Source organism: Strix aluco, chromosome 29 (assembly GCF_031877795.1).
Source record: "Strix aluco isolate bStrAlu1 chromosome 29, bStrAlu1.hap1, whole genome shotgun sequence".
Classification (NCBI taxonomy): Eukaryota; Metazoa; Chordata; class Aves; order Strigiformes; family Strigidae; genus Strix; species Strix aluco.
This window is the reverse complement of record NC_133959.1, coordinates 6,010,714-6,033,844: the sequence shown is the minus strand read 5'-3', so window position 1 is coordinate 6,033,844 and position 23,131 is coordinate 6,010,714. Positions and strand designations below refer to the sequence as shown.

The 23,131-nt window shown below is 60.0% G+C and overlaps 2 protein-coding genes across 11 annotated transcripts in view; one reads left to right on the top strand and one right to left on the bottom strand.

The window, feature by feature from the left end:
* Positions 1–9,380, bottom strand: part of PIP5K1C (phosphatidylinositol-4-phosphate 5-kinase type 1 gamma) — a 50,708-nt gene extending 41,328 nt beyond the window's left edge. For 9 of the 10 annotated variants that reach the window (XM_074808940.1, XM_074808941.1, XM_074808945.1 and 6 more), the window contains exon 1: positions 9,123–9,380. In XM_074808940.1, coding sequence (XP_074665041.1) covers positions 9,123–9,357 — 235 coding nt within the window. In that variant the 5' untranslated portion in view covers positions 9,358–9,380. The remainder of the gene's footprint in view (positions 1–9,122) is intronic. The other variant, XM_074808942.1, reaches the window with a different exon arrangement.
* Positions 9,381–10,501: 1,121 nt separating this feature from the next.
* Positions 10,502–23,092, top strand: TJP3 (tight junction protein 3). Its single transcript, XM_074808937.1, has 21 exons — positions 10,502–10,727; positions 11,185–11,281; positions 14,563–14,751; positions 14,847–14,971; positions 15,182–15,284; positions 15,474–15,927; positions 16,207–16,310; positions 17,273–17,435; positions 17,523–17,613; positions 17,853–17,917; positions 18,081–18,159; positions 18,302–18,458; positions 18,859–18,967; positions 19,422–19,641; positions 20,213–20,409; positions 20,602–20,697; positions 21,490–21,560; positions 21,670–21,981; positions 22,108–22,332; positions 22,571–22,614; positions 22,791–23,092. Exons 1-21 carry the CDS (start codon positions 10,507–10,509, stop codon positions 22,888–22,890), a joined length of 3,222 nt encoding a protein of 1,073 aa, XP_074665038.1. The 5' UTR covers positions 10,502–10,506; the 3' UTR covers positions 22,891–23,092.
* The last annotated feature ends 39 nt before the right edge of the window (positions 23,093–23,131 follow it).

The following is a 23,131-nucleotide window of genomic DNA, read 5'->3' as shown; positions in this document are numbered from 1 at the left end:
AAAAATAATTGGGAACACTTTGAAGCCATTCATTTCATCCACAGAAACAACACTATTCTGCTCTACTGCTGGAGAGAATTTTTTTTTTTTTTGGTAGGTAATAAACTAGTCGAAAAAACCTGCAAAGATCACAAAATGCTCCAAAGGTAGAAAGCAGCAAAGCAAAGGTTGTCCCACCTCACTGTCACCCTGCAGCGAACGCGGCTGGGACTCTCTCCCATCCCACAGGAAGGGGTGGAGGGAGAGCAGATTAAGATGACCTACATTACTCCTGCTTTAAATATAAGGTAGCATCGCTTTTATTCTACCTACCTCATTCCTCCCTACCCTTCCTGCCCCACGTGGACGAGACACCCTCTGCTCAGGTGGCACACACGCAGGCGGAGTGCATCCAGCCTTAACCAGGGAGGCAAAAAGTTGCGCATCAAACCTGGACTCACAAGAGAATGACTTCACAAACGACGCTCTGTTAATGGAGGTTACACGTGTTTTTCATGTCAGTCCTCAAGTCCATCAGGTTGTGCTTCCCTGGTCTCAGTGGCCATCTCAGCCACTGGAGATCTGGACCTTAACTCACCTGGAGTGACAGAATATAAAGCAGCAACTGAGAATGGCAAACTCCAAGGGGAAGAAGAGTGTAACTGGCAGTTTAAACACCACCTTGCCAGGCAGCAAATGAAAGGGCAAATCATCTTGACTAATTCTGCTCTTGCAGGATGGTAACATGGTCACCAGCATGGTCTGACACATTCAAGATGCCCATTTTGAAGGGCAGCGTCCCGATGTGTCCAGAGTGTGAGTTACATTAAGGACAGGCTTCCAACACCAGCCTGCCAAACAACTGTGTGAACTCAGCTACTCAGTCTCAAAAGCAGCAGATCTCTTTGCCTCCTACAGAAAAAACATGAAACAGCTGGGGAATTACTCTGAAATACTAAATTCAGTGAAAGAGTAGGGACCCAACTGGCTCCCAGCCCAGCACTCCCCTTCCTCTGCTGATGAGCTGCCTTTCCTCCGGGAGCTCAGTGCTGCTTTGGGTTGAAGCGTTCCCAGATCTTCTGGAGAAGAGATTAGGAGGTGTCTACCATGATACAGGAACACAGAGAATTTGAAAGAGTCAGTAGTGTGACAAAGCTTCATCAGAGAAAGCACTGACAAGTTTAAACGCAGAGTTATTAACTACTCTGGCTACACGGACCCTCAAAGCACAAAGAACTAATTTTGCAGGAGCCACCAAGGCCCCCCCATGCGAGAGCATCACTCAGCAACAGCTACTGCAGGCACCAACGGGATCACTGCAAATCCAGAACGCAGAAACAGTGAAGTCTTAACAGTGGCAGCCAGAGCACCAAGGCAGAAGCTGAATTAAACATCCTTCCCCTGCATGGCTGGGAGAGATTTAATGTTATGCAGTAAAAAATGAAAAGCAGCGTTTGAGCTACTTGGAGTTTGACCGGCACCAAGCTCCCCACGTCACTAACGGTACCGTCCCAACAGCACGCTGCTACGCTTTAATGACTGCAAACAAGGTAAAGCTGCCCTCTTCTTATAATCCGTTAATTCCTCCAAATTCAGGAGATTGCGCTGTTTCACACAGAACAAAGACACGAGCTTGTTGCATGCGGTGTTCCCATGCTCAGCTAATCTCCAGGCCCTTTCAGAAGCGGCCGCGTTATCTGCCCAGGTTGGTCTTGTGACAAACCCTGGGCCATGACCCAGTTTCCTTTGCCAGATCCACGAGCACCTTGTGCAGCAGGAGCAGCTACAAACGTGCTACCGGAACGTGGGTCCTCCCCTCCCAAACACCACTCACACAACAGGCCAGTCTGCAACCACGTAGACACTGGAGAAGCAAACAGCCAGTTTCCAACTTCTCTTTCCTCCCAGGAAGTCTTTCCCACCCTCTCCAACAGCAATTTTCAGCAAAGAGAACATGCAGATTCTGCTAATTACAGAGGAGACAAGGACTGTGCCCCCTTGATGAGTCTGCAAAGCGTTTTACACTCCTCTCACTGAACGTGAACTGTACAGGCAGTGATTGGACGTTTTGAGGTTTATTTTCTGCCACTCCAGATCTGATGGCTGCAAAGCCACGCAATTATCCAGAGGGACAGCTCTTCCAACAGTCAGTTGCAGAGATGCAACCGTACAGAATATGCAATCTCCATGCTATAAAATAATGCTGTTCTTTAAATATCAATTATCCCAGCCTGTTTCTGTGTTACAGTGAATATTTAAGAGAACCCTTCATATGGTTGGTGGAGTCCCCATCCCTGGGTGTGTTTAAGGGCTGTTTGGATGAGCTGTGGGGGGATGTGGGGTAGGGGAGAGCTTTGTAGAGTCGGGCTGATGGTTGGACTCGATGATCCCGAGGGGCTTTTCCAACCTGAATGATTCTACATTACACACTGACTTTCTAGCTGTATGCATTTGTATTTTTTAAACAGGATTAGGGAAGAGCGGTGGGTTTGCTGTATTCAAAAAAAGCTGGAAGAGAAGCAAAGGGGCTAACTCATACAGTGAAAGACTCGCAGCCTCTCCCTAGAGCTGCGAGACGATGAAACCAGTTGTGGTTAGCAGTGATCAGCGGTATCGGACAGGCCGTGAACACCAGGGCAACCAAACACGTTGAAGCCTCCAGATTTCCTCACCGCCACAGCACATACTCTGACTCATCCTGGGTTATTCACCACAAGCCAGTGCAAAAACCCACACATAAGCTGGGGAAGCCACAAGAACACATGATGGAAGAAGACGACACTTAATTAGGGGTTGACAGCATTTTCTGCTTAAATATGTGGGTGAGAAGAGACGAAGTGACAGAAAAGCTGCTCTGATCACTTTTAGCTTTTTAATTACAGAAAACGTTTCCCAGAAAGTCCCGAGGTTAACTCAGCTACTGGCAACACTGAAAAACTCAAACAAACAAGTGCCAGGCTGCTTAGGAACAGAGTATTTCTAAGACCTACCTAAAGAAGGAAAAACCCCAACATTACCTTATTATCATTGGCTCTTGGTAAGGCTGCTTGGAGAGGCCAGGCTCCCCTCCCGGGGCTGAGTCTCCTAGCTATCCAGAGAGGAGGTGGAGAGCCTGGGAAAGCCAGCAGATGCTTCTCCTTTTGGCACAGAGCTCCCCATGGAGGTTGGTGAGCAACACCGGGCTGCTCTGCTGCGGTGGTCAGTGCTGACAGGGATCAAAACAAAACTCACTTCACACAGGACACCAGTTTGGTTTTTACACAACCCTCTTTCCGGCACTTTTGTTGTTTCATTTCAGCATCAAACTGCCTTTTCTTTCCAGCCCCTCGCAGTGCCTTCATTTCCCTTTCTGCCGTGCTCCTGTTGTTTCATTGCCATGAGTGCAATCGTGCAGCGAACGGATGGGCAGCCCTGCACAGGCGGGGGCTCAGCACGGCACGTTTTCACTATAACGTCCTTCCCGTTAGAGGAAAACACAAGCGGTTGTACTTGCTTGTTGGACAAACACAGAGTGGTGCACCATCAGTAGGCAGCAAACGCAGAGAGGGTGCTTGTGCCAGGAATTCTGCTTTGCTAAAGACTTATAGAAAATTACAATATTTTGCTCCTCTGAGTTTCTGCACCAGCCACAGATGGATTTAAAAATGGCGAAATACCACACAGTATTGCCCCAATAGTAGCTACTTACTGGGAACCCACACCAAACAACTAGGGCTTTGCACCTGCATAACGCTTTAAAAATAGCTTCTGCCTGGCCCCATGGACACGATCACAGACATCCAGTCCGATGTGACTAAGAATTTCTGTTCTTGGGCACATTCACAAGGTGACCCAGCTTGCAGGCCTGGAAGGCAACAGCTTGGGAGAGTGATACTGTCAGCTGGGTTATTAAAATAAATCAAGTTTAAAGGGTACTATCAGAAATTTTGGTTAGACACCTGGAAAGACTTAACATGAAACAAAAACCCCCATCTAGGCCTTGTTCTACTGTTCTGCTGATATTTATGAGTTCAAACATACAGAGTCACCCCTCTCCCCACACACACATCTTTGAGAAAAGGAGGTGCCAAGGCCTTCGCTTTAAACTTTCCAGGGTCTAGAGAGCACGCCTCAAACCCAGCAGCCTGCTCCGATACCCACTGCTCCTGTCGGCTCCTCCAGCACCGCAGGCTCTGGGGGAGATCAGAGAGGGCACATCCATGGGATCAGACCATCTGGGGAGGCCAGGTCCCACTTTGGCTCCTGCCTTCCCACAGCCAGGCTACAAGAGGGAGCATCTCCCACGAGCAACACGACCAGCAGCTCTGTCCGCGCGCTGTTGGTGGGAGTGGAGCGTGCGAACCAGCCTGCTGAAGGTCACTCCCACCTAAACACAGCCAAACCCTCCCTGCACCGGGAATTCGCAAACATTTCCCCCTCCAACTCTGCTTCTGACATTCCCCAGTACGGTGCAAAAGGTTCAACGTTTTCTGACTTGCGAGCTGCAAGTTAATTATGCCCATGGAACGCCTGCAGTTCTCACACGCACAGACAGGAACTGATCTCGTGCCGGTAAGGTCCCAGATGCAGCAGGTACCGCATCCGTGTCGGGAGCAAGGCACCTGGAGGCCTCTATAGATTAATCCTGGTCTACAGGAATATGCTTGGCAGCCCTAAAAGATGAATGGGAATAATCAAACGTGACAAAGATGTAAGCAGCATGCAATGAGAAGGGCTCTCCGAGCCTTTGTCAGGGTATTGCACAGCCGTGGCAGACCTGTTTCTGGACTCAACTAGCTGTGACTGAAAGACGTGTTCATGAAGAAAGCGAGCCCTGGAATTCCTGCTGCTGCTTTCAGGCTGCAACCACCTTATATGGGAAAATCATATTTAATAAGATTGTGCATCTGGCGAGAGCCCATAATGGTCATGTCAGTGAATCACTTCAATAATCGTTCCTAAATTACGCACTGCTCATACTAAATCCACTCAGGTCATTCCCTGAGGAGCCCTTCTGGAGAGGCCCAGCGACCTTCCCAAGTGGGACACGGTGGCAGCAGCTTTGCCAGACGCAGATCCAGCAGTGGTGTAACAGGCTATCATATACAGGTCAATGCCAAACGCTAGTTAATGAAAATTAGATTAATCATTCTTTGTCCCGGGTTCTTGGGGATTCGTTCTCCAGCCCGTCCTGACACGGATACAGACAGGCTCAGCGTCCTTCGGGCAGTGGCCACATCTCCCTGCCGTACCAATGCTGCCCTTCGCAGCCCCCAACCCATAATCCCAGCTTCCCCATTCGTTTCCAGCTGATACATATCTTAAAGGACAATTAATTTGCCAGAGCAGCCTGAATTCTATTTTCACTGCCTTCCTCCTTCCCTGCAGCTGAGCTGTGACTTATTGACTGTGAAGTAACTGCAGGGTCTTTAAAAGTTCAAGGCGCAGGGTGTTTTTCTCTCTGTTTTTGCCCAGCTGACTCCCTCTGTAATCATCTTCGCTAGCACCATTTCACGGGAAAGAGGCATGTGACATCCAACTAAGCTGTGAACCATAATCATGCTGGGGATGATGTTTACATTTGATTTTTTCCTCAAGCTGATAAGCTCTCTTCAATTTCCCTCTCCATCACATTGGTATGGATTGAACTGCTTGTGCCCCACAGGGTGGAATTCTTCTCTTATCTCTAATCTGCTCACTGAAAAAATTGCTTCCAGCAACCCTTGAAAAGTCACTTCAAAGTTATCATTGCAAAGAGCGAAGAGCTGCAATACCGTTCTTCATCTGTCGCAATCAACGCTCTCCCAGTGCTTTCTGCAGATGGCCTTACAGGTGCTGCCAGCATCCAGCACACTCAGCACCACTGCCAGCATCTCCACTTTGCTATCTCCAGCTCTGGGTACAGTGAGACAACTGTTGAACAAGATCATAAATACTTGTTAAATCATCTCAGCTCCCTAAAGCAGAGGAACTCAACCCTGAAGAACACGTTGGAGGCTTCTGCCCAGGCTCTAAAGCCATAAATGATGGGCAGACTGCAAGTCATGTAGCAGGAGACATGAGAAATGGAAATAAACTGGACATCAACTTTACTTCCTCATCAGGCTGAGAATTTACACCTTTGCAAGGGGATGGTGGAGACCAGCTTTGGTATCAATTTTGTACCAACAGCTCTCCAGTGACTTGAGCCCCTTGGATAAAAGGAGGTTTCCAGACGGAGGTCTCTGAACTGCACCGAGGTAGAGGGATGGTGATGTGCTCTCTCCTCACCCAACCATTTCTGGGGTCAGGGCACCCCAGCCTGAATGATCCTGGTGCTCTGCCTGTCACCCTGCCCGCACACAGTACCTCTGTACATTGCCTCTACTCCTGCCAAAAGCTCTGCTATCTGCACCAAAACCGGCAGACAGTCCCTTACGCTCCCCGCAGCCCCTTCCCGGGGCAAGGGGGTGCAGATTCAGGGAGGTGGCACAGCAGCCATTGACACCTGACAGATTTTGAAACTCCCCTTTCAACCACAGCAGTTACAAAACTTTTAAAAACCTCAAAGCTAGGTCCTTGGAAAGGGACAAACTGTGCCTGTGTGGTCATGCATGAGTCCAGCTGCTGGCACTAAATGAGGTTTTACCCTCAAAGCTATTATGAGACTTCCAAAAGCTCCCTTCAGAAGACTCTCCATGCCTTAAGTGTCAAGGTTTCCCTGACTTTCAGCTCCTCTCCTCCATCTAGTTTTACCCCTGTACCAGACTAACCGGCTCCCCTCTTGATATTTCCTGAGGCTTGGGGAAGCTCTTTGCTGACCCAACCCATGGTCTGGATTAACCCCACCACGTCCGTTTAAGAGTGCAGCACGCAGCCATCCTCGCTCTCTGACAGAGAGTTGGGGAGCACATTTCAGCTACACTGATAATCCTTCATCAACAGCACAAGCATTAAGGTGAGTGGCACGAGGCAACTCTATCGGTCGGTCGTGAACACTTCACCCCCTCCACCACTGCTTCAAACAGCAGCGAAGGCATCGGCGCTCCACGCGCGAAACCGGGTTTGTCGCCATCAGCTTTGAAACAGTCAACAAGACAGGATGGTGTTCAGCATCTGCTCCTGGGCACATTGCTGTGACACAGTATTCCCATCTGCTGCAACGAGGACCACAGAGCACACCGACCTGCTCTGTCAGTCGACAGTCCCGACCTGAGACATGCAGCACAGCCCACCCTTCACGCAGGCGTAGCCGTGTCTTCGTGCACAGCCTGAGGGCCACCTCCAGTCCCCCCAGGTTTTGTTCTCTTTCAGAAAATACTCGTTAGCTGTTGTGCACATTGTCCCCAGCCCTCCCGGGAGCTCCAGTTGCAAGTGCAGCTGAGGCCGAGTGACACAATTTGGACGCTACCCAAGCGAGGAGTAAGCAACTTGACTCGAAAAATCAAAGCATCGGTGAGATTACTGGCTCCGTTTCATCTTTTTTACTATCAGTGTAGGGTAAGACAGCCTACAGGTTTGTAAATTCAGATTTACTTGTGAAGGGAAGACAAACACCTGCTTAAACCTGAGCAACAGTCTCCAGACACCTCGTCTTGACCTGAGCAACAACCCTCTACCCTCCCAAAAAACAGGAAGGCGACAGAGAAATCAGATGGATAAACAACATTTTAATTGTTCATCAGCAAGAGGTTCTCTCTTTCACTCCCTCAGCATCACAAGCTGGAAGTCCACCAGCCACGCCACACCATGCTGGGACAACAGTCCCAAAAAAGGGGTCTGAGCAGCGGGTGGGGGAGCGCCTCGAGCAGCCGTGGGAAAGGCAAGCTGCACGCAGCCAGCCCCTCCATCTTCCCTGCAGCACCGAGAAAGTGAAGCAGGAAGGCTGGGGACAGCTCGCCACTTGCCTAAATCTCAGCACCTTCCCAAAAATTACACGTTACATCCAGCCCCCCTGACGCGGCAGATGACATGTGTGAAATAATCACAGCTTCCACTGTAATTTGTTGGTTTGTAGAAGATCTAATGATCCTCATTTAAGGGCCTGAAGACAAGGAGATTGCTGTCATAACGCAACCAAAACCTGTCCACCTTGTAGCAGGTTCTGAATAAACTTCAGGCTCAGACAGGTGCTCCCGAGCTTCGCGTCAGGCCCACAAAAGAACATGTCAACCCAAGAGCAGAGCGGGGCTGTACGATCACAGGCAAAGCTAGCAATTTGGAGGTTGTTAATGAACTATAAATTATTAGGCAGCAAAGGTGGACGCAGGTGCACTTGCACAGCCCCGCGGATCTGATCCCGCCAACCGAGGAACCCAAAATCTTTTTGTTACGCTGCCAGCAGCCTTGGGCTTGCTCCCTGCCTCTCACAAACGGCCTTCCCGGTCTCGCCGCTGCCCAGAGGGATCCTGGCGCGGCAGCAACGCCGCCCTCCCGGTGCCGGGGGCCGCCGGGACCCCGCGGGCGGCGGCGCCGGGAGCCCCGGAGCAAGGCAGGAGCCGCCACCCGCCCTGAGCCAACAGCCCCTCCAGACCCTCCCGCCCCGCCGGGGGAAGGGGAACGCCCGCGGCCCATCCCCGGAGAGGAGACGCGGGGGGCACGGCCCAGGGCCGCGCTCGCCAACCGGGCAAGCGGCGGCTGCTGCGGCACCGGGGTGAGCCGGTGTCGGGGTGCCGCTTTGCTCCGGGGGCCGCCGCTGTCCGTCCCCAGCAAGCACCGGCCCAGGACACCCCGGGACGGGCGGGGGGGGGGGGGGGTGGCAGGAGACGAGAGGCAGCCCCAGCCCGGCATCCCCCCCCGCCGGTGCTCGGGGAGTCCCGGGGGGCGGAACCATCCTGGATGCCCGGGGCGGGGAGGGGGGAAGCGGGAGTTGGCCGGGGCCACGCGGTGCCCCGGGGCTGGCACACTGCGGGGGGTGTGGTGTGGCTGGACTGAACCACTCCGAGCCCCCCCCGGGGGACACAAGGCACAATGCGGGGGGCCCGGCCGGGAGGTACCACTCAGACCCCCCCCGGGGGGTGCAACGAGGCTGAACCACTCCGGGCCCTCGGGGGGACGGGACACGGGGACACACACTCCGGGGGGCCCGGCGGGGAGCGGCCCCTCGAGGGGACGGCGACACGCGGGGGAACACGCCCCGGAGCCCGGCCGAGGGTGCCGGCCCCCCGGTGCTCGCAGCGCGTTACCTCCTGCCGCGTCCAGTGCCCCCACGCCGGCCTCCGGGGTGATGGCACCGGCCCCCGCCACGGCCGAGCCTTCCGCCTCCTCGGGCACCTCTAGCTCCATGGCCGCCGCCAAGGCCGCGGGCAGGACAGGCCCGGGGCAGGGCACGACAGGCCCAGGCCCGCGCCCGCCGCCGCCGCCGCGCTCCTCCCGGCTCCGGCCGCCGCCGCTGAGGAGACTGGGAACGGCGGGGACCATAGAGCGCGGGAGGCGCCGCGGCTAGACACGCCCCAGCGCCGCAGGGCGGAAGGGCCGCGGCCGGCCCCGGAAGCAGAGCGGCCCCGTTCCGCCGGGAGGACCCGCGCCGTGGGGGCGGCTGTGGCGACAGCCCGCGGGCTGTGGGACCGCGGCCGCTCCCGCCTGGAGAGGGCGGGGAGAGGGACGGGGCCTCGCACACCGTGAAGCGGCCAAGAGAACGGCCACTCCCGTGTGTGTGTGTGTGTGTGTGTGTGTGTGTGTGTGTCTGTGTCTGTGTCTCTGCCGGTCGCCATGGCAGCGGGGGCGGGGCTGGCCCGGTGTGTGAGGCCGGCCCGGTGTGTGGGGCCCGCCTGCCCCGGGACCCCGGGACCGATCTTCCCCGGCGCGGCCCTGTGCCAGGCTCCGTGCGGCCGAGGCCCCGGTGCGCCCCGCTTGGGCTCCCGCGGGACCGGGGCCCTCCCGGTGCCGGGCACCGCCTCCGCGCCCTCCCGCTCGGCGGGTTCCCTCCCGGAGCCGCGACAGCCGCCGGGCCGGGCCTGCCGCGCCGCCGCGCAGCGGGCGCTCTCCCTCCGGGAGGCCCTGGGGATGGGCCGCCCCGACCCCGCTCGGCGCCGCCGCCGCTCCCCGCCCCGGGCCGGGCCCCGGCTCCTCCCGGCCCCGCGGCGAGCCCGGCCCGTGGCACCATCTAGTGGCACCGCGGCGCGGCCCGGGGAGGCCTCGGGATGCGGGTCAGCCCCCGGGTGCGGGTCAGCCCGGGCCGGCCCCGCCGGTTCTCCCGGGCTGGACTCTTCCCGCCAGCGTGCCCCGATCCCCGACCCCGGGGGACAAACGTGTCACGGGCAGCCCCAGCCGGGAAACCGGCTCGGCACGAACGCCCAGCCCTCGGCGCAGCCGGGGAAGGTACCGGCGGCTCTAACGAGGCTGCTCGGCGGCGTCACTGTCCCCCTGCCCGGGGTGCTCCGGGCCGCGTCCCTGCACGGGAGGGCAGCCGGTGGCCCCAGAGCGGCCGGGGAGGCTGCGGCCGGGCCCGGGGAGCGGCGGCCGCCTGGACGGGAGCGGCTCCGTCCTCCCCTCGGGGCTGGCCGGGGGCTTCAGCGAGAAGGAGCCACTTGATCCGGCCTGAGGAGCGGTGGGGAAGGCGGTGGCTCCATGTCTCCAGCGCCGGGGTGGCGGCTGGTGGCCGGGGGGTTCAGGAGGAACTGGTCCCCCCGTGACGCCCCGCTGCAGGGCTGTGACCTCCTCCTGCGGCATCGGTACCGACCCCGGCTGGAAGCTGCAGCCTGGACGGAGAGCCAAGGCGTGGAGCTGATTTGTGTCACTGCAGGAAAGCGACCCCGCGGAAAGAGGAATGGCGTGGGCCTGGTCCCCAGGTGGGGGGCAGAGGAAGGAGGAAGGGGAGGAGAGGGGATGGCAGCCATCAGCAGGGTCATCCACCCCCCACCCCCTCCCCCAGGACCTGAAGCCCCAGACTGGCCACCATCCCTGTCCCCTCTTGGGGCACATGGGTGAGGCCATTTGGTCCCCCCAGGGATGCCCAAGCAGGGCTGCTGGGAGGGTTTGGGGGTTCAGGGCAGTGCAGGTTGGAACAGAGCCCCACGACCTCTTTGGAGAGGGTCAGGCTGGTGGGGAGGGGGGAAAGGATCCCTGTCCCCAGGCACTGCCACCACCTGCATCCTGTGAGCCTGTCCCTGCCCAGGGCTGGGTGGGGGGCGAGTGGACGTGGCTGAACCACCAGCACTGTGGAGAACAACAGGAACAGCCCCCGTGACTCGAGCTGTGCCCAGGAACCTGTCCCGGGACCCCCTTCCTCCTCCTTCCCTCCTGCAGGCAGCGTCTGGCCCACAAAGGGTTACACAAGGCAACCTGGAGTGACACCACCACCAGCCCGGGAGCTCAGCTCCTTCCTGGTCCGATCGGAGGCTCGGTGAGTGCCTAATCCTGTCCCCCGGGATCTGCCGGCCCTGCTCCCTGGCTGCGAACAGGGATCCAGCCGTGCTTTCACCTGGGGCAGTGGCCATGCTTTGTCCCTCTTTGGGTGGCGCCAGGACCCGGTGACCCTCCTGGAGTTCTGCCCCAATGGCAGGGAGAGACCCGGGAGGGATCCTGGGACCCTGCCGCCACAGCTCCGCACCCCAAGGGCTGGAGGATGTGCCGCCATCCTACTGATTTACACCCTGGCTGGGTCAGACCTTCCAGAGACCCGTGTCCCAGAGTGGGGGGTCAGGATCAGGGCATTGTGTTGTGGGTGCGGTTGGGTTAGAGGAGCTTCTGGGGGGATCCTGCACAGCCAGGACCAGACAGGGGACGAGTGGTTTTGCAGCACTGGCTGAGACCAGGGACCCCCCTGATCCCGGGAAAGCTTTGGGGTCCCAAATTGAGGACCCCCATCGGTGGGGGGGTTGGGAAACAGGTTATGGGTGGTGGGGATGGCCGTGGGGCAAGGCTGGGTGGGCAGGGTACATCACTTTCGTGTAAATAACCTCCCCACTCGTTGCTGTCCCCACGGTGGACATGCGGGTGGTGTCACCTGGGGCCAGGCACAGCCCTGAATCAGAGACCTTGCAGTGGGATGAGCTGCCCCAGTACAGCCCAGGCTTAATTTCGTACTAAAAACCCTGGGAGATGCCAGCCACGCTGTGTGGGGGGCAGAGTGGGGTGTGTGGGGCTCCCCATGGTGCCAGTACTTGGTGTCGGGTGTGTTGGGCTGGGCCGTGGTCAGCTCTGCTCAGATACTGCCTCTCCCGGCGGGGCCATTTCAGGTGCGGGCTGGTTGGTTTCTGTTGGAAACCGGCCGAGCCGGCTCCTCCGGCTCCCAGCCTCGGCCTTCGGCTTGGACAGGCCCTACACCAGGTCTCGAGGGGGAGACTGGGGACAGGACAGGGGCTTGGTGGCACCATGGGTGCTGCCTGTGCTGGCTGGTGAGATGGGAGCTGCTACTGTCTCCGTGGTGTCTCCCCCACCCCAGACTGCCGCTGCCCATGGAGAGCCATGGATGGCAGCGGGATGCAGGTGTGTGGCCAATTTATGGTGCCCTGGTGACAGGGGAGCAGTGGGAGCCGGTTGGGGACAGTGAGAGGCTGTGTTGGGTGGCAGTGGGGTCGGCTCTGGCAGATGAACCATCACCCCGGGGTGGGGGGGATGCTCTGGTTGCCCCACAGTCGAGGTCCCTGTGACCTGTGGCTCACACCTTGTCACCTGCAGGCATCCAGGTAGTCCAGAGTGTCCATAAGCACTGACCAACGGACACTGGTGACACGGCTGAGAAGGGACCTGCCCGTTCAGCTCACTGATCCGGCAGGGAAGCACCCCACCACCGTGCTGGGGTCTCCTGTTTATTAGCAGTCTTATAAGTGCCAGGACAGGACTATAGGTGCCACCATACTGGGGCCCCGCTCAGCCCCAGCTACTGCCTGGGCACACGTTTCCCCACGTGTTGAGCACTGGTGGGTGGCGGGTGGGCACTCGGGCTGGTCCCAGCGGCTCATGACGCAGAGTGGAAACCCGGACTCTGCCCTCCACGCTCACTGGCTTGCAGCCAGGCTGGCTGGGGCTATTTCTGACGCCTGGGTGAATGATTACACCGTCCCTCCCCAGGGCTCCCCGGGTCTCATTTTGGGGAGCTGTTGGCCCATAAGCACTGGCCAGACCTCCCCCGGCCGAGCTGCTGGCCAATCCCCAATGGTGGCCCAAGGGCAACCTACCCCAGACCCGGCAGGGCCGGTGTCTGTGGCCCGTTGTGCCTCTGATGGGCTGTGGCTGTGCCCGTGCCCGTGGCTGTGGCCTTGCCGGGGCTGGGACCAGGCCAGGTGCTGCCAGCCCCCGAGCGCCTGGGGCAGGAACGGCCCTGTGCCGGGGGCAGCCCGGCTGGTGGGGGGGGGGTGTTCCACCCGCTCTGGCTGTGGGCTTGGAGTTGGCATGGGCAGGCGATGGGTTTGGGTCTGTCCTCCCCGGTCCCTGCACCAGTTGGAGGGGTGAGGACCTGGTGGTGGTGGTGGCATCGCACTGGGCTGTTGGCTTTCCTGTCCCCATCGCCCTGGAGAATCACTTGATGGTCTCACCAGGGTTTCCTTGGCGTGTGCAATGGCCCAGGTAAACCTGGACCCTTTGAATCCCTGATCAAACTGGCTCCTTCCTGTCCCACCCCATGGGAAGTCGCAGGATGCTCTGGGCCCGCTGTCCCCCACCCCATGCAGGGATCCCACATCTCTCCGGGTTCACGATGACATTTCCTCTGGGGAGCCAGGAGCTGATGGAGGGGACCCCTGGGCCCATCCCAGGCGTCTCAGTCCAGACAGGATGTCACCCTGTCAGTCAGGCTTGTCTGTCCTAGGTGGAAAGCGCTGGATTTGGGGAAAACCCTGGGAAATCAAAGGGTGAAGTCGGGACAGTGGTGCTCCTGAAGTGGTTGGCAGAGCTGCCAGCTCCACCCGTTGTGCCAGAGCCCAGAGCAGGGGGGCAGGAGGGCACTGAAGCACCGTCCGAAGCAGCACCCTGGGGTCTGCTGGCTCCTGGGAGGAGGGAGGGGAGTGGGACCACAAGGTGTGGGCAGATGGTCCCAGCTGTGGAGATGAGTCCTGACCATTTGGGGTTGTTTAGTCTGGAGAAGAGGAGGCTGAGGGGAGACCTCCTGGCCCTCTCCAACTCCCTGAAAGGAGGGTGCAGAGAGGGGGGAGGAGTCTCTTGAGCCAAGGAACCAGCGCCAGGACAAGAGGGAATGGCCTCAAGCTGTGCCAGGGCAGGGTCAGACTGGCTCTTAGGAAGGATTTCTTTGCAGAAGGGGTTGTTGGGCGTTGGAATGGGCTGCCCAGGGCAGGGGGGGAGTCCCCATCCCTGGAGGGGTTGAAGAGTCGGGTTGACCCAGTGCTGAGGGATCTGGTGGAGTTGGGAACGGTCAGGGTGAGGTTCATGGTGGGGCTGGAGGAGCTTCAAGGGCTTTTCCAACTGAGATGATTCTGTGACCTGCGTGCCCCGCGTAAAACCTCCCCTTCTGTGGACACACGTCCGAGGGGACCCAGATGGACCTCCTGAGGGGGTGATTTCATGCTGCATGGAAGCAGCTCTGGCTTTCAGAACCAGCTCGCGTGTGAGGTTTGCCGGGGTGAGACACAGCTGCTGGGTGCCCGGGCACTGTGAGGGGCTCGGTCCCCTGCACCCTCTCGGTCCCTGGTGCCTGCTGCTCAGCTTTGCTTCTGCTCTTCATTGCAGCCTGGAGTGGGATTGAGGAAGGGGCCAGCAGCTGCAAAGAGGAGCTGGAGCCGGTCTGCACCCCCGGGCGCCGGTCAGGGGCTGCCACGCCAGCCGGCTGCTGCGCTCGCCCTCCCTCGTGTGCGTTGGCGGGTGGTCACCATGGAGGAGATGGTGATCTGGGAGCAGCACACGGTGACACTGAGCAAGGTGAGTGGGGCCCAGGGTGGCTGCGGGAGGGGAGGGGAGGGGATGGGGTCTGTGGGGCCGGCTCTGCCTGACCCCTCTCTGCCTGTCCTTGCCAGGACCCTCAACGGGGCTTTGGCTTCGCTGTCTCTGGAGGCCGGGACCGTCCCAACAGGATTACCGGGGACACAGCGGTGGTTGTTTCGGATGTGGTGGCTGGGGGACCGGCGGTGGGCCGGCTGCAGTGAGTGTACGGGGACACGGGGGGTGCTTGCTGTCAACGGGGACAGGAAGGGCAGCAAATAGCTTCTGCTGGGACAGGGCCAGCACTGCTGCCACCCTGCCTGGATGGGATGGGGTCCCCCTGGGGCAACGGGTGCCCTCGCCACCCTGCCAGCTCCCACTGCTGGGGACTGCACCTGGGGCAAAGCCACGGCTGCATTTTCCCTCACAGGAGGAAGGATCACATCGTGATGGTGAACGGCCTTTCCATGGATAATGTCTTGTCCTCCTTCGCCATCCAGACACTTAAAACCTGTGGCAAGATCGCCAACATCGTGAGTGTGCCCTGCAGTGAGACAGGGGCTGGCGTCATGCACGGGACTGCACTGTGCCTGTCCCCGTCCTGGCTCCCCTGTCCCACACACTCCAGGGTTTCTGTCTGGGGCTTGGAAATTACTGTAGAAATATCTCCTGGCAGAGACAGCTGCACCCCCCATCCTCTTGTTCTCACTTTCCACCTGCAGACACTGAAAAGACCAAAGAAAGTCCACCTCCCTGCGAGCAAGAGCAGCCCTGGGTCCCCCACTGTGCCCCGGCACTGTGACTCGGATGAGGACTACGGGTTGCGTGGTGTGGATCCAGCCCTGCACCACTCCCGGGATGACCTGGACCACAGCCAGGGCTACGACGGGGACTCATCCAGCGAGAGAAGCTCTGGCCACCACCAGGATGACCGCCGCCACCCCAAGGCGGTGTCCCGGAGCCGGAGGCGAAGCCAGGACAGCAGCCACTGGAGGCAGAGCCCTGGCAGCGGCTCAGATCGGAGGGGCTACAGCCGGCACCGCTCTGCCAACGGCCTCAGCCACGAAGGGGACACCAACGGGCTGGTCCTGGTGTCAGGCTTCAAGCGGCTGCCGCACCGGGATGTGCCGATGAAGCCCATCACATCGGTCCTGGTGAAGCAGAAGCAGAATGAAGGTGGGACCCTCCCACTCCCTCTGTCCCTGGGTCTTGTCACCTGATTTGTGACTCTGCATTCCCCTGGGGAGGAGGCGATGGCAGGTTGGGTGCCAGGGTCTGTGCTGGGTGCACCAGACCTGCCAGGCCTCAGCCTGGGGTTGCAGAACTCAGCTTTGGGGCTTGCTAGTGCCCCAGGGGGAGCCAGAGTGGGCTTGTGGGGGTGGTAGCGAGGGGGGACCTCGAGGGGGTCCTGCATCTGCCTGGCTGTGGCACTGTCATGGACTCTCTCTGCTGCAGAGTATGGCCTGAAGCTGGGAAGTCAGCTCTTCATCAAGCACATAGTGGAGAGCGGGCTGGCGGCCAAGGGCAGCTCCTTGCAGGAGGGAGACCTCATCCTGAAGGTATGGGGACCCACGGGGCACACAGCACTGGCTGGGGATCTCATCTGCCCCTCTCCAGATGGCTCATCCCTGGCTAGTGTCACTGCAGGGGACAAGCCAAGATTGTGCTTCTCTCGGCTGCCTGCAAAGGTGCCCGCGCCCTGCCCCAGCTCCCCAGCTGTCACCAGGGTCCCCACGTGGGCTCTCGGGGACCCACTCCCCGCAATGTCAAGGCTGGCTGGTTGAGGCAGCCCCGCAGCGTTCAACCAGGGATGGTGGCTTGTCCCGCTGCCCCAGCAGGGTCATGTCTGCTCCACTGTCCCCACGGGACGTGGTTCCCGGCCACTGTGCGTGTCCCCGCTGGGGGAGCAGTTGGCCGAGGAGCTCAGGTGCTCAGGGTGTGTCAAGTGAAACGTTGCTTAAAGTATTTGGGGAGGAGGAAATAGAGGGAGGGAGACGATTCATTTGCACACATGGGCCAGGCAGGCCTGTGGCTACTGGGAAGTGGGGCCAAAGCAACTATGGGGCAAACAGGAGGGATTTCATCCCAGCAATCTGATGGGAAAGCTGATGCACCTCGGGGAGATCATAGCGCCATGGTCTGCTTGGGGACTGCCTCCCCGGCACCAGTCCAGCGTGTGGAAGGACAGCATGGGGCCAAGGTCAAAGTAAAACTGAGCTTCGGGCATCTGAGCGGGTCTCTGCAGCTCCTGCTTCTGTGCAGGACCCCCCTGAAGCTAAGGTGGGAGTTAATTAGCCTCGCTGATTTGTTTCCTCTGTGCAGGATGAGGTCCCACTGGGAGGCAGCCAGGAATGGGGATGCAGCCCAGGATAACTGAAGCCCCGGGAGCTGGGGCCGGGCTGGAGGGGCTGGGAAGGGACCGGGGAGGCACCAGTCGGAGCATCCCATTCAAGCGGGGCTTTCCTGGTGGCGGCGTTCCCAGGAGCAAGTGCCCTGAGGCCTCCGGCTCTGCCCCCTCCAGATCAATGGGGTGGCCAGCGAGGACATGTCCCTGGCTGACACCCAGCAGCTCATCGAGCGGACAGAGGGCACCCTGACCCTGCTCATCCTCCGGGACCACCGGCAGTTCCTGGTCAACATCCCTGATGTAGAAGACAGCCAGAGCGACAGCTCCCGGATGGATGGTGAGGGGACACGGTGACGGGGCTGGGGGCCAAACACGCAGCATAAGGACTGGACGTCACTAATGCATCTTCTCTCCTGTTGCTCAGATATCTCCGACATTGAGTCTGAACCGTCCCATCCGCCATCCCCTGAGACCTCCCTACAACCTCCAGCTGCTGCCAGGATGAATTCACCACCGTAAGCCCCACTCTGGCCCCATGAGCCCCACTTTCCCCCATCAGACCCCCCCATGTCCTCTGCCTGTCTGGAGGGGCTGGTTCTCCTCCGTCCTGGATCTGGTTCACCCTGGAGGTGGAACTGCCATTTAGCCCCCAGCTTGCTCCGCTGTCCCCGCTGCCCACTCGGCGCTACCTGCCTGTGCTCGTCCAGCGCCTGCCTCCGTGACCTGCCTAAATCCTGCCCCAACTTTGTTCCAGGGAGAGGAGACGTTCGAACAGGGACCCTGCAGCTGACACGATCGTTGACGGTGCTCGGGGCCCTGGTGAGTGAGCTCAGATCAGGCTGGGGGAGTGAAGGGCACTGAGTGGGCTCCGGGCTCCTCCACGTCCCCCCCGGCAGAGCCGCGCCAGGTCTCGCTGTGCCTCGGCTGCCCCAACAGCGGTGCCGCCGCTGCCGCCTCCTGGACCCACCTTCCCTCCCTGCAGACCTGCTGGGAGCTGTGGAGGGGGATGGCTGCTGCAGCCCCCACGCCAGCCCTGCTGCCCGAGCTGCCCGCAAGGACGGGTACGTCTGCCAGCGCTGGTGGGGAATGGCTGGGGGAGACGGGGAGCTGCTGCTCTCTGTGGTTGGGGTCCCAGGGCTGGTGACCCCCTGTGCTGTCCCCAGGATGTCACTGCTGGGCTGACCGTGGCTTCCCCTGGGGCAGGTACAGCTCCGACTCCAGGGTCGTGCACTTTGTGAAGGGCAAGAGCGTCGGGCTGCGGCTGGCCGGCGGGAATGACGTGGGCATCTTCGTGTCGAGCGTGCAAGAGGGGAGCCCTGCCGACAGCCAGGGTGTCCAGGAAGGGGACCAGATCCTGCAGGTACCTGGGGCTGGGAGTGGCTCTGGACGCTGCTGCGCCCAGCCTGGCCCCATCCCTCTTGGGTCTGATACCTGCCCAGGGTTTGCATTTCTCTTGCTGGGCACCATTTTGGGTCAGTGCTGGTGCCCATGGCCTGGACCCATCGGGCTGGCTGTGTGGCACTGCCCAAGGGGGTGGTCCTGTCTCCAGCACCATGCTAACACCCAGAGGGGTCCAGGCACCACCTCAGCTGGCCCAGAAGCCCTCTCCAGGGTTACTGGGGGTTGTGGCAGGCACTTGGGTGACAGGGACCAGTTCCCTCTCCCACCCTGCCCTGGGCACTGCTGTCCGTGGGGTCCCTGCGGGTACCCACCCCCTCTGTCCTGCTGGCGGGGCCGTGGCTGAGCGTTTTCCACGGCAGGTGAATGACACCAGTTTCCAGAACCTGACCCGGGAGGAGGCTGTGGAGTATCTCATGAGCCTGCCGCTGGGCGAGGATATCACGCTGTGGACCCAGAGCAAGCAGGACAGTGAGTGACGACCAGACACATCCTGGGCTTGTGCCTCTCCATCCTCTGTCTCTTCTGAGCAAGCATCAGAGCGCTGGACTTGCCATGGCCCTTTCTGGCCCTGCAGGGTGGTCCTTTTTCCCTGCACCCTCCTCCTCCTCCTCCAGAGAGGTGATGGGAGGGGACCAGACCATCCCTGCCCCATTTGTGCCTCAGCATCCTGGAGCACAGGGGCACCATGGCTCAGCCTGGAGAGCCCAGTGTGTGCTGGGGGGTCGGGTCCTGCTGTCCCCAGCATGCCTGAGAGAGCCATGGGAGGAAAAGGTGTCCCCAGAACCCTCCTTAGCAGCAAGGACTAATGTGGAGGCTCCTGGACAGCCTAGCTCCTTCCCAGATCCCTCTAGCACCTTCCTCTCCAGCATCTTCCTCCTCAGCCACCTCTTCCCCTGATGGTCCCTCTCACCCTGGGCTCCAGTTTACAGGAAGATGATCTCATCCAACGTGGGTGACTCATTCTACATCCGGACACACTTCGACTTCGAGAAGGACACACCGTCGGGGCTCAGCTTCACCCGTGGGGACGTCTTCCACGTGCTGGACACCATGTACCGGGGCAGGCTGGGGAGCTGGCTGGCTGCACGCATGGGCAGGGACCTGCAGGAGCAGGACAAGGGCATCATCCCCAACCGGAGCAGGTAGGGATGGAGCCAGGAATGGCCCCAAGGTGATCAGATCCACAGAATCACAGAATTACAGAATCATCTCGGTTGGAAAAGCCCTTGAAGCTCCTCCAGCCCAACCATGAACCTCACCCTGACCGTTCCCAACTCCACCAGATCCCTCAGCGCTGGGTCAACCCGACTCTTCAACCCCTCCAGGGATGGGGACTCCCCCCCTGCCCTGGGCAGCCCATTCCAACGCCCAACAGCCCCTTCTGCAAAGAAATCCTTCCTAAGAGCCAGTCTGACCCTGCCCTGGCGCAGCTTCCAGGGGAAGGTTCCCCAGTGGGATGGGGACAGGAGTGGTGGGCCCACTAAGGAGCAGGGCAAGGGGTGGTGGGGCAGCAGTGGGAAGCATGAGCCAGTGAAATCCTTCTCAGGGGATAGTCTGGTTGTCCAAGGTCCTGGAGGGAAGAGGCCACCACAGGCTCATCTGGCTGCGCCACTGAGCAGGAACGCTGGCTTCTGTCCCGCTCCTCAGAGCCAAGAGAGACAAAGCCAGGGGTAAATCCGGAGGCTCCAGGTCCTGAGTCCTTTGTCCTCCCAGGGCCGAACAGATCGCCAGCCTGGAGTCGGTGCTGAAAGCCACGTCTGGTGCCAACCCCTCCGGGGCACGGGCTGAGTTTTGGAAGCTGCGGGGCCTGCGGGGGGCCAAGAAGATGCTGCGAAAGAGCCGGGAGGACCTGTGTGCTCTCACAAAGCAGGGCCGCTACCCGCCGTACGAGAGGGTGGTCCTGAAGGAAGGTGGGCACCAGGGCTGGGTCCCCATTGCCCCGACCCACCCCGCTGCGGGTGCTGGTGGGCTCCACTCTCCTGGGAGGGGCAGGGTGAGTCCCAGGCCCACGGGCACCTTGAGGAGCAGGACTGGACGCCTGGGTTCTGTGAGCTCTGCCCTCACCCGCAGCCTCCTGGAGCTGATCTGTCTTTTCCTCACAGCCAACTTCAAGCGGCCGGTGGTGATCCTGGGCCCCATTGCAGACGTCGCCATGCAGAAGCTGAGCACGGAGCTGCCCGAGCTGTTCGAGATTGCCCGTAAGTGCCCACCCTGCCAGGGGGAAATTGTATCCAGGAGCTGCACCCTCAGTGTCCAGGATGTGTGGGAGCTTTTTACCTGCAGCTCTGTCCCGATATTGCCCCACTGCCCCCTCCCTGTGACACCCCAACACCTTCCTGGACTCATTCACCCTCTCCCCATGCATCACAGTACCAGCCAGGCCCCAGCCATGCCCCTCCCTCGGGGGACACAGCCCTGGGGCCAGGCACAGCCAGACCCAGCCTGGGGCTGCCAGAGATCACAGAATCATTCAGGTTGGAAAAGACCCTCGGGATCATCGAGTCCAACCATCAGCCCGACTCTGTTACAAAGTTCTCCCCTACCCCACATCCCCCAACAGCTCATCCAAACGACCCTTAAACACACCCAGGGATGGGGACTCCACCCCCTCCCTGGGCAGCCTATTCCACTCTCTGACCACTCTTTCTGGGAAACATTTTTTCCTCATGTCCAGTCTGAACCTCCCCTGTTGCAGTTTAAAGCCGTTCCTTCTTGTTCTGTCACTAATTCCCTGGGAGAAGAGACCAGCACCAACCTCTCCACAACGTCCTTTCAGGGAGCTGTAGAGAGTGATGAGTCTCCCCTCCCCTTCTCCTCCTCACACTGAACAGTCCCAGCTCCTTCAGTCACTCCTCACAGGATTTATTCTCCAGACCCTTCCCCAGCCTCGTTGCCCTCCTCTGCCCTCGCTCCAGCACCTGAGATCTCTCTCGTATTGAGGTGCCACATCATCCCCAGCCCCTCTCACGCCATGTCTCTGTGTCCTGCAGCGAGCGTGCCCCGAGACGGGGCATCGTCCAAGGTCATCAAGTTGGACTCGGTGCGGCAGATCACAGAAAAGGTGAGAGACCTTTCCCATGTCCTTGGAGCCAGGTGGGCCAGGGCCTGGTGGGGAGCCCACGGCCTCTGTCCCTGTCCCCAGCGGGGCTGATGGCCGTGCCCTGCCCCAGGACAAGCATGCCTTGTTGGACATCACGCCCTCGGCCGTGGAGCGTCTCAACTACGTGCAGTACTACCCGGTGGTGGTGTTCTGCGAGCCCGAGAGCCGTCAGGGCATCAAGGCCATGCGCCAGTGGCTGGCGCCCGACTCCAGGAAGAGCTCCCGGCGCCTCTACGCCCAGGCCAGCAAGATGAAGAAGTACTGCAGCCACCTTTTCACCGCCACCGTCAGCCTCGGCGGCAGCAGCAACACCTGGTACGAGGCGATCAAGGACATCATCAGGACGCAGCAGAGCCAGCCTGTGTGGACAGCGGTGGAGCAGGTACGGGGCGCGGGAGCCCTGTGGCCAGGCTCAGCCTGCTGCGGCTGCAGCGGGGCAGGGGCCGGGGCCACGCACCTGGCACCCCCACACCTGGGGTCCCAGGTCTGTGTCACCCCCACCCTGCAGGCAGACGTGGCACTGGAGGACAGTCTGGACCTGCTGAACCCGCCAAGCGCGGCGGCCTCGGGGTACCTGAGCTGCGACAGTCACGCCAACAGTGACTACGACGACACGGATGGCGAGGCGGGTGCCTACACCGATGGTGAGGCAGAGGAGGTCTATGACCAGCCTGGGCTGGCCCGCTCCTCCGAGCCAGCACCGGTGGTCCCAAGCCACGTCCTGAGCGAGCAGGTGGGTCCCCCCATACTGGTACGAGGAGCTGGTGGGGCAGTGGGGGGTGGCACAGTGCCTGGCTACGGTGGCTAATTGGGCTAATTCCTCTCCCCTGTGGCACAGGCAGGGTCACATCTCCAGCTGCTGCAGGTCCAGCTGCACATCCCTGCCCAGCTCTGGGAAAACAGCCCAGCCCCAGGCTGGGGCACAAATCCTGCCCCTACCTCTGACCCCCCGTCTCTCTGGTCTTTCCCAGGTGACCGAGCAGCAGCGGCAGAGCCGGCACTACGACAGCATCAGGTACCCTGTGCCCCGGGGCCGGCTGGGGGCTGAAACAGCCAACGGGGGGCTGGGAAGGGCCTGCCGGGCTCTCAGTGCCAGCTCTGCCTGGCCAGACCCTGCCTAGCAGGGGACTGTCCCTGCCGCCCATCCCGACCGGGTGGCAGAGGCAGCACCGCTGCTTCTCGTCCCCCCAGGGAATACGAGCACGAGGCTGTGAGGAAGAGGTTCACACGGGCCAGGGATGACTCAGACCAGGATGAAGGCTACGAGTGGGGCCCAGCTACAGACGTGTAGTGGCACCGCTGGCCTTCGTCCCCGCCTTGGGCCAGCCCTGCTGCAGCCCCACGCGACAGCCCAGGCAGTGCCATGCAGCACCCCCTGGCCAGGCTGGGTCTAATCCTGCTGTACCCCTCACCACTCTGCACCACCAAGTGCCTCCTTCCCCCTTTTGGCCATGGGCTCTGCTGCTGGAATAAAAGGGATGTTGTGATCAGGACGGGCTGTTTCCGTCTGTGCTGAGGAAACCCCTGGAGTG

Excerpts from the sequence above, each read along its gene's own strand:
- TJP3 (XM_074808937.1), top strand. The coding sequence starts at position 10,507 with ATGTCTCCAGCGCCGGGGTGGCGGCTGGTGGCCGGGGGGTTCAGGAGG. Across the intron at positions 11,282-14,562 it reads CTGGTCCGATCGGAGGCTCG|CCTGGAGTGGGATTGAGGAA; the intron begins GTGAGTGCCTAA and ends TCTTCATTGCAG. Across the intron at positions 22,333-22,570 it reads GCCACGTCCTGAGCGAGCAG|GTGACCGAGCAGCAGCGGCA; the intron begins GTGGGTCCCCCC and ends GGTCTTTCCCAG.